General features: G+C 40.4%; 1 protein-coding gene across 9 annotated transcripts in view; it reads left to right on the top strand.

The window, feature by feature from the left end:
• PARD3B (par-3 family cell polarity regulator beta) overlaps positions 1–10,800 on the top strand; it is a 538,356-nt gene that overhangs the window by 269,753 nt on the left and 257,803 nt on the right. For all 9 annotated transcript variants that reach the window (XM_080600336.1, XM_080600334.1, XM_080600332.1 and 6 more), the window contains one exon: positions 232–341. In XM_080600336.1, the coding sequence (XP_080456462.1) occupies positions 232–341 (110 nt within the window). The remainder of the gene's footprint in view (positions 1–231; positions 342–10,800) is intronic.

Here is a 10,800-nt window from a genome sequence, read left to right as displayed (position 1 = left end):
TTATCAGGTCACTGATAAAAATCTGTATAACAGAGCTTGAAATCATCTAATTTCTGTAGTTCAGCACATCCTAAATAGCACAATTCCATCAAATCCAGTAATTCACCAGATGGGTATTGGCACAGGAAAGCTTGTATTTGACCACTGTACACCTCTCTGTTAAACTACATGGAGCTCTTCCTTGTTTTCCTGCAGTACTGTTGACCTGTTGCTGTTCATTTTGCCTCTCAGGCATGCCGCTTCTGGTACGAAGGAGCAGTGATCCAGCTTTGGGCCCCCCTGCTGACTTTCACCCAAGTGCTTCTCATCCCAGTGACCACAGTCTCAAACATCTTGCAGCAGTAAGTGTCCACTTAACTCATCTTTTTATTAAGGCAAAAACTGTTCTTACCTGTTGTTACACAGCTGTTTAATAAGATAAATGTGTTTGGATCTAAAGCAAAGTGCATCATACTCATTTTCTGTGAAGGAGAGAATTTCCTCTGCATAAAATGGGTGATATAGTCATTTAGATGATATAGTCAATTAACAGTGGTTCACTTTTCTCAGTACAGTATTTACATAAAGCTTAATGGCGACATAAGGCACTATTGTGCTTTTAGTAATCGTTTCTTTGTTTGGCATTTTATTGTCCGGTTTATCATTGCTTAGTGGGGAAAAAATGTACTTACTTTTAATATGCATCACCAGTCTTGAACCTTTTTATGCTTCCCTTGCCTTTTCCATGACATTTTTGCCTTCCTTTGATGTGCTGCTACTATCCTGCATGGTCTCTTCTTTCTCCCACGTCTGTTTTACAACCTTGCTCTTCCCTTCTGAGGACAAACTCAGGTGCAAAATTGTCACTAGTAAGTATGGAAGCAAACCCATAATTGGTGGGGATGCGGTAACTCTTAATTGGACATTATAGCAGGCTGTTTCTGATCTTCTGAAAGTGATACTGTGTTGGTGACACTTAGGCCACATTCTTTACTTTGCATTTTTAAGGCCTGAAGCTTTGTGTTTGCATACGGGAAAGGCGTTCCTTTACTACACGCAGAAAGGTGAAATTCTGTTGAATCTGTTAATGTGTCAGCTGGGATACATATGTGTATCAAGCAGAACAGAGCTTTTTGGTAGATTTGATATTTGCCTAGAAAGCTCTGCTGGGTCTGCTTCTGCACTGCTTTATGCCAAATGAACACTGGTTTAATTGTTGCAGGTGCACCTGCATATTCTTTCCTTGTGAAACATCTGGCTTTTCCCCTTTACCTTCCCTGATTCGGTCCCTGTCCCCACTTGTTGGAACTGATCTGTATCATTCCTACTTCCACACGCCCAAACAAAAAGGAAAAAACAAAACCTCAGCTTCCTCATTTGGTATGGGGAGATGTTTCAGCCTTGATCATAGTTTGTTAATGCTGTGAGAATCCACAAACAGCTGTATTGGCACATTAGGGAGCAGGAGGAGTGAACTGGAAAACTAACTAATGCTGGAGGTGGGAACCGGTTCAGCTGAAGATCTTGCATTTAAGACCATATCTTCCATTAGTTTCACAAGAATGAGGTAAGTTTTTTTAAAAAAAAAAAAAAAAAAAAGTCAGGTGACTTGCATCTAAATGACGTTTCATGGGTCTCAGTGTTGACTGGAATTCAGAAGACCAACACAGGATTTTAGTCAACTGTTCATTTTTTCTCTTTGGTCAGCTTTGGGCACATCCAAATGCCTAGTATGCATCCTGTTTTACAGTGTCTTCTGTTATTTGCAGAGTGGTGCAATTTAAAAATGCTCTTGACTCTCTAAGTACATTATGGTGTTTTAGGGGCTTCACTTAAACAATGTGCTGTGTCATTTGTCAGAGAGCTGAGAGGTTTTTCTTGAGGTGTATGCTGCCAGTGCTTACATATTCAAGAAATACTGGCTTAGTCTGATAAATTGAAGTACAAAGAACAATTCTGTAATGTTGCAAAAAAGTTTGCAAAGTTGAGAAATCTGTCAAGTGAGCAGATTAGTGTTGATACTGGTATTTTGTAACTTGAACAAAAAATAGACAAAATGGTGAAATCGTTTGTTTCATTCCAGAAAGTATTTTATGTTATGTTGTTGACTATCAGGGAGAGAAAGACATTTTTTTGTTTTGTTTTGTTTTGGTTGGTTTTTAATATTGGCAGCAATAAGCCCTTTTAATGCAATTATATGGGGACTCCAGTTGTATCTGGAGGCTGAAGGCTCACACAGCTTCACTGAGTTGTATCAGTACACAAGACTTCTCTAGGCCTAAAGGAAACCTCTGTGCCTAAAATACAGAGCATCTCTCTGTCAGCTGTAGGGTTAACAGCAAAAGCTGGACAGCTAACAAGAGTGAGGAAGGTTCTCAGATTTTGAAATGTTGTGTAAGTGGGGAAAAAAAGTCCCAGAAGGTTGAAAGTTTTTATTGTTAAAATGAAAATCTGTTACAGCAAAACACATTACACCAGCTCTTATTTTTGCAACAGTACTATTTCTAAAACTCTCATCGTCAATCATACTGAAATATGCTTTGGCATAATGTATTGGGAAGCATAAAAAGCTTAAATAACTTAAATTAAGTACAGATTGTTTTAAAACACAAGGAAGAATTGATATTTGACAAATGAAAAAACATGGCACAAACAACGCTGCATTTTGAACATAGCTGTGCTCTTTCACACAAGCTTTAAAGGAGTATTCAGAGAATTTTCTTTTGTTCTGTATATTGCAGCTGAAAAATTAAAGCTATTATTACATTTGCTTTGCCACATGTTTTTTTCTAATTAAGCTGCTTGTGAACATTCATATGCAAGTTGGAAGAATCAGAACTATGAGTAAACTACCTTCAGTATACACAGTAAAAACTACATATTTGTATTATTTATGCCATAGCTATCTTAGTTTCAAATATAAAATTATATCTGTGTTCTATAATTCACTTAATTGTTCTTGGCACTTTGGGCATTTTGGTGTTTGATACTACAGAACCATTAGTTTGGTATTACGTAGAAATGCTCTTGGTTATGCTGTCTTACACGATGTATATGGATACCCCAGTAGGTGGTCAGGTTTTTAGAGGTGATTGTCATATGAACATCAGGGCAACACTGGTTTGTCTCCAGGTGAGTGCAGGGCAGATGTGCAGTAGGGTAATGCATCAAGTAAAACAACAAATGTGCAGTGGGGTAAGAAAACTGCTGCCTGGTTCAGGAGAACTGGATGAACCCGACGAACCATTTGAGCAGTACACAGTATTTGTAGAATCTGATCCGAGTTCATACTCGTTTCTCAGATGTCGTCCTGGTGTACATTCTTTCAGAGGAAGGCAGTCTCATGCCATATTATGATTACCAAAAGGACATGTCTTTTGAGTGACCAGGGAGCTTGAGATGAATTTAAGCCATTCTTTCACGTTTTCCTCTGACACTTGTTTTGTCTTAGCTATAGTTTTAGCCCCAATTAGCAAAATGTTTCTAGATCAGTCAAAATCTGATCATGAAGTCCAGCATCTGTTCTCTCAGACTGGAAGTCATTTAACAGATGGTACAGAATTTGAGTCTCTCATTTCATCCAGACCTTTCCTTCCTTATCATGATAGCTGCCACAGAAAAATCTAGAGACTGTAATCAGGGAAAAAGGGGGATAGCAAAAATCCAAATATGCTATCAAAGAAAAGGTATTTCTTAGTGAATTTGTTAATTTATGAAGGTGACTGTTAACCTCTTCTGACTAGTTATGATCGTAGTGTCCTGGCCAGGCTTTCAGAAATGCAGACTTCCTCCCTCCCTCCCCAGAGAGGACTTCAGGGAAGAGTAGTTAGCGTAATGCACTCCTCTGCAAAACTCTGAGCTTTGCTCGGGCAGTAGCCGAGTGTCAGCCCAGCAGCTTTTTGGCTGTGAGTGTCCTGGCTTCAGGCTGTCAGGTTGGCAACGGACGTGAAGCCTTCTCCTGGGGATCTCCCACCGAGTGAGGCCACGCTGCGGGGCTGAGGTGGTTGAAGCCATTGGGAGGGAGGAAGCCTCCTTTCGCCTCCGGCCGTTCCCTCAGCGCTAGCCCAGTGTGCCGCGGGGAGTGGAGCTGGGCTTTGGTGCCGGCTGCCCAGGCCAAGGCTGGAGGCCGCTGCCCAGGCACCAGTCAGGTGCCAATGGGCCGCAGCACGCCTGGCTTGGGGCGTGCGGTTAGGTTCGCTATTGAACTTTCTAGGGAGGAGATCACGTTCTGCTGCTTTTCCTCAGTCTACTGAACCGTAGTAGAACCGTAGTAATTACCATGGTATAATTAAAACATCTGAACTTCCCTTTCTGGAGCTATTACCTTTGCTTCTCTGTCTCTCTCTCTGCTCAGGGACAGACTTCTCCACTCTCTTAAAACTCAGGATGGATGAAGTCTTAGACTGAGGAGTGTGGTCCCTTTTAAGTTGATGGGAGTTTTGCATTAATTTTGGAGGGATGAGTATTTCACCTCCTCTTGCTAACCCGCTGATTATCATGGGGCTGCTACATTCTGTATGACCTCCTTTTCTTCTATAGCTGCATGTTTCTTCAATAAATACTTGGGTTAACTTGGAGTTAATCAATAGGAATGGCTGATTAAATTGCATTTATCCATACTTAAGGATACAATGAGATGTAGGATCAATTGAAGAGCTGCTCCAGCAGTTCTGTCCAGTTTCCATTTTTACCTAAACGTGACTTGAAATTGACTGTATTTTATGCATTGTGGACATATAATTTGCAATTTTGTATAAGGTTCATATATAATCAGAACATTTTTATGTTTCAAGCCCTTGTTAAAAAGGGTCGAAACCTCCCCTGGCTCTTCTGGCCATTAATTGTGTTTGTAACGTATTACCCTTTCTGATTAAAAGTCTGCAGATTAACATAATGTGAGCGTGCGTAAGGATGGAGCTCCACGGCTTGTTCCTTTTGCATGCTGTTTTATGTACGTATGTAAACATGAAGTCATGCTACAATCAGAGCTTGGTTTCGAGGTAAAGGTTATCAATAGTACTTTCAAAATGTTTGGGTGTTTCATGGTAAGTAAAAGCCAAAAATATTGTTTCATTTAATCAGGTAGTTTAAAAGCAAGGCAGGGCACGAAAGGTCTCTTTTGGCTCAGTGCTGGAGCAGTGGTTGTGGATTTGTACCTCGGGCTGTTCATAATGCTTCCTGAGCTGGGAGGCTGCATTGCAATGGGGTCGTATCGTCAGTCTGTTGGAGAGAGAACTTCTGTCTGCTGTGTTTACCCACCCTGACGGGGTCAGCAGGTTTAATTTCTGTCCCCTTTGCACGTGCCAGAACCTCAATAGGAAAGTGTCCTGTGGTGAGGTGGTGCTGGGAGGTGGGCTGTGAAGGAAGCCAGCCGTGGTGGGAAATTCAGTAATGTGTCAGGAAGCAGTGCTGGAAGGACGGTGCACCTGTAATGCCCAAAATCCAATGCTTTTGATGTGTTATAATTTGACAACTAATAAAGCAGGAGTGGAAACGCATCTTAGGTGTTACAGTGCTTGTTGCAGGGTAGAGGCAAGACCATTTCACTGAAGTGACGTGGTCTCAGCCTGTCTTTCAGACCAGGGAGGTTTTTAAGTTCTGGAAGGTATTTACTTATTTTCTTGTGAAGTTTTGCCGTTAATAATTTAACTCCTGCTCTTGAAATACTGCTGTGTAGAACCGAACCGCAGATTTGGGGAGACTGAAAAGAACTTTCTGTCATTCACCTGGGCAGTTCTGAACAGTGTCGGGTTTTGAAAGGCAATTCTGATCTGGGTGAATCCAGTTTTTAAAGCAACTACCATGTGCCTGTTTATGCTGTGCGACTTCTCATCAGCGCAAGAGCCTGCCAGCGCATCGCTCTTGATGTCTGATTAGCTGATCAGAGGGACATCTGCAGCGAGGGAGCTCTGAAGTTGTTGGGGCGAGGCGCTGCACAAACCGGAGCTGCGTGGCAGCCTTACGCCGCAGCAAACCGCGCCTCCTTGAACCTTTGATAAATCCCGCTATGCAGCTAGCTGAGGGCTGTCAAATTAACAAAAGCCATTCCTCCGTGAGTCTCTCTGTTGTTTTTCCACCCTGCGCTGCTTTCCCCCCACTGCCTTTGTAGCGTGTGCTGTGGCATTCGGCATGAAAAGGAAATTACTGTATATTGTAGAGGAAAAACTAAGAAATCTAAACGAAATATTTGTAATGCTTCAGAGCACTGAATTGATCATCTGAAACAGGACAGAAGTGCCCTGTGGTAATTTCCTTTTTTGCGTGCGCAAAGAGGTATGTGCGGGGGAAAAAGACTTCTTTGTGCTTCCTTGCACAGCTTACCCTTCAGAACAAGTGTATTGTTTTACCTGTATTGTGCAAGGTGAGCGGTGGGTGTAATTTACATATTTTTATTTAAGAAGGATAAGTAGACTTTGTGATTTCTTTTAATAAGACTTAATGATGACTGTTCTGTGACGTTAATATACTATATAAATTATCAGTAATAATGGTACAATCAGTAAAATGTTATTCATTGTTAATGTGTTGCTTTCTAAAGCTTGTTTCCAGTGAGAGGAATGCAGGCTTTTCAGTGAATATTCATGAGAGAAAGTATCTATTATGAAAGCCATCAAAGTTCTCCATCATTCTGGAACTTATGTTAGTAGGGGGCTGAGTTTTGTTTCCTTTTTAAAATAAATTTTGGGCCTTGACTGTCATTTCAAAGATGCCTGATTGTTTATAAACCTTCCTCCTTTGTCCTCTGCCTTGTGTAGTCAGGTAGATGTGACTGCAGATGATGGAAGATGGCTGTGAGACTTAAACTCTTTCTTTTTCCCACGTGGCCTATCTTACAAAGAATGTGGAGAAATTATAGGGTGGAAATAAGAACTGCTGACAAAAAAGGAAAAAAGGTCATGCTTTCAATGCTGCTGACACATATTCATCTCTTATAGCTACATCTTTGGGGTCCTACGAAATACTGTCATTCCATCTGGAACAGCTTTTAGCAGGCAGCTTATGCAACAGGCTCCTTGCACTGAAATTGGAAGGAAACATTAGCAAGTTACTTGTATGTCTGACAGTCAAATTAAAAGTGGAAGATGGCAGTCAACATGGCTCATGCATATATATCATTTACTGTCAAGCTCTAGAAACATTTAGCTAAAATAAAATTGGTTCTCAGTCAGTGTCCTATTGAAATACAGACCATTAAATATATAAATACCATTTTCTGAGAGCACAGTAACCCAGGGGACAACTGGGAATAATGGCAGATATCTTTGATACCTAGTTAGGCCAAAATGTTGCTGTGACATTAGGAAAAAACTCATTTTTGATTTTTTTTTTTAATACATCATCTTGCAGTGCACAGATTTGTGAGGCTGTGCTCTTGTTCTAGTTAATATTTTTGTGTTTCTGAAAATGAGGCCAGTGGCTGTGTTTCTCTTAGTGTTGACAGTAACTTACCCACTTTTTTTTGGTAGAAGGGGCCCATTAGGTACTTGAATTATCTGTTGGAAAGACGTTATCCAAGGATTTGTTTTCCTGTGTAGAGGTATCTCAGCTAATCTGAATATACAGGTTTTGCAGATCATCATTTTTGAAACATGCAAATTCACAATTTTTTTTTTAATGGCAGTAGGTCCTGATTTACTCCATACTCTTAAAAGCACTTTCTTATGGTGACAAGTGGAATGAAGGGAGGAATATTCTAATACTTCCGTGTGCTGTGCACCTCGGGTATTGCGTGTGTTTGGTATGTTGGAGCTGGGAATAGAAGGCTGAGGTCACTGTGAATATAGATTAAAATGGTAAGGGTGATTCAGCGAGATTCAAGATCTAGAATGAGCATCTCAACTTCCTTTTTTGTCTGATAAAAAGGAAGTGATTAGAACTAGAATAAATGCTGATGAGTTGCTGCAAAAGCAAATTTTTGTCCCTGTTCCTCTGTACGATCAGGAACAACAACCGTCTGTGCGAGGCACTCTGGTATGCTGGTGCTGAACACCCAAAGAGGGGCATGCTTGTGGTCTGATCTGGCACTGTTGTTCTTATATTGTATTCCAGATTCTAAAGTGTATTTGCAAGTTCAAGGTTTTACATATCCCAAACAATATTATTAAAAACAAGAAACCAAAAAATTTTGGACTCAAGAGTGATCTTACATAAGAACAGTTGCTCCCAAAGATTGATTTTTTTTTATTTTTTTTACTGCTTGGGAACCAAGATGGGTATTGGTTTGTGATTTATTCAGTTCTTTATTTTTAACATACTACTAATAAATATTGCCTTGGTTTAATCTAGGTTTCGGGTAGAACATACGGATCCCCAAGCTTCTGTCTCAATAATGCAAGTAAAACAGCCTTCTTGCTTGCACTAGTCCCAAGGAATGCTCATAATACGGTATGTGCTGTGTTTGAGCCGCAGCATGTAGTGCGACTGGGCTGAGAGCACACTGTGGTGTCTTATAGACACTCTTCTGGTTGGAGAGACTATATTGTCTATTTAACAACTGGCTTAAATAAGGCATCGTGAACTTGGACTTCAAATAAAAGAGTTGCCGAGTTTTTGGTGGCTTGCTTGCTCCATTGAGCTAAGTAGTGGTACATCTGCAAAGACTATGCATTTAATACCTGTGGAGATGAAATGGCCACATCCTTTTCCTTTCTTCTGCTTTTTTGGAATTACCAAGAGCAATCAATTTCACAGTGTACCTGTCAGCTTCACAGAAACAAAAGGAAAGCCCTCTCTTTCAGCTGGCCTTACCTCAGTCTAAGAAACAAGGCAAAGGCTTCTAAATCTGGAGCTCAGTTCCACTCCCCTTCTGCTTCCACCCCCCACCATGCCATTCTGCAGTAATCTGCAGGAATCTTTGGCTGTCCAGCAGCAGGCCGCAAATCAGACAGAAGATTTGGACTTTACCCCATTGTTTGGGGGGTAAAGTGGGTTCTGCTGGCAGCGCTGCTGAGCACGGGCCAGTTGCTCTTCATTGCATCCTCATCTTAGGATGCCTTTCCTAAGAGCCCTGATGAAGTCTCTGCTTCTAATGCAGGAGAGGCGTATTCTGAGGGGGAATCTTATAAAACACTTCTGTGAGAGGTTGCGTGGATGTTAAAAGGAGGAGAGGCCAGGGAACAAAAACCCACAGATAAATGGATTTCAAGTCACAAAGAACAAGAAACTCTATCAGCTGGAATAAACGTATCTCCTATTTGATTTCAAAAGAAGTAGCCAAAGTATGGGTGTTTCATCTAAAAATAAATAATCTAAATAAATCACGTCTGTGAAATGCTGCAGTCCTGAGATTGCAAACAGATTTGTCACCATGTTCTTGTACGGATATTCCATTTAGCCAAAGAATTTCTTAACACTGTTTTGGGTTTAAAAGCACAGGAATCCTTAGATCTGTGAGGCATCGGCAGTAGCTGCAGAGGCATCAGGTGTTTCTGCGTGCTTCTGCAAAGATGTGCTGTTTCTTAATTATTGGTGGTGGTGAAGATTTTTTTAGCAGCTATGAAACCGATGGGGCTAATGTACATTATGTGGATAAATGTATATGCATTTCCTTCGTGCGAAGTGTGTGCCTTCCTGATGCTCTCAGATTTGCATTTGACAGAGTGAATACAGTAACTCTATCTCTGAGGGAAGAATATTCTACAAAAGATATCCGGAAAATATTGATGATGGAGGCAGTGTGCTGCGCAGTGGGAAGAACAGCTCAAACCAGGAACTACTTTGCTTCTAGTGGAAAAAAATGTGAAAGAGCATATTAGGCATATATTACCTCCCCAGGTTCCTACCAGGGAGGCTCAGAGGAACAGAGTGAGTCACCAAGGATTAGAAAAGTTTCTACAGTAGAAATACTTTTTAATATTATTTAGAAATTACCCTGTAAACTAGTAAATAGCGGAGCTAATTGTTGGGATAAAAGAAGGTGGCTCCACCACAGTCTTTGGGCCATCCTGTCTGTCTTTGATTCCCTGTGAAAATGGGAAGCACTCCATCCTGTGATGCAGAAGAGAAGGGAAATTGCCTGGATTACCCCTTATATATGTATCCAAACAGCCAGCAAGAGTGCTTTGTGGTGGATAATTTGTTATGGTCAGATTGATAGTCTAGTTAATACACAGCAGGCAACTCTTTTTTTTTTTCTTTAAAGCACATGAGAACATAGCAAGAACCCATCATCAGTAGAAATACTTTAAAGTTAAGGATTACCATGTTAATAATAACAAAGCTATCCTTGGGTTTACAAAACACTGAACCAAATGATCACTTAATGCCTGGCTACAATTTTCTGCCTTTTTACCTTTCAATGTCTAGCTTGCGTGTAGTTGTCGTTTTCAAATGGCTGTTTTGAGAGGCACATTGATGACGCTATTCTGTTAATGTCACCAGTCATGCAAACACTGATATTAGCAGGTAAAGCAAGTTCATTAGAACCAGATGCGTGCTCCTGTAAATAAATGTAAATTTTTTTAAAGTATGGCACTATGCCAACAGATTATAACACTTTTGGGAACTGAATCTGCTGCCAATTATACATTCATAATACTATAAGAAGTATATAAAACACCAAATTATAGATATTAGTTGCATTAAAATTATTTCTGTACAGTCTAGTGCCAGTTACCTTCTAAGCACAGGTCTAACATGAAGGTTTCAGCTTTACTGTAATTTAATTTTTGTTAAATTATTTGATATTAATAGTTTATTAGTGATATAATTATCAGGGTGACCACAAAAATACTCCAGTGTTTTTCTTTATAATTTGTGAGATTGCTTCAGGTCCAGCTTTCCATTCCACTGCTGCCAGTATTTCATGAATATTTAGGGCTG

Source organism: Anser brachyrhynchus (genome assembly GCF_964034855.1).
Source record: "Anser brachyrhynchus genome assembly, chromosome: 7".
Classification (NCBI taxonomy): domain Eukaryota; kingdom Metazoa; phylum Chordata; class Aves; order Anseriformes; family Anatidae; genus Anser; species Anser brachyrhynchus.
This window is presented reverse-complemented; position numbering and strand designations above follow the sequence as displayed.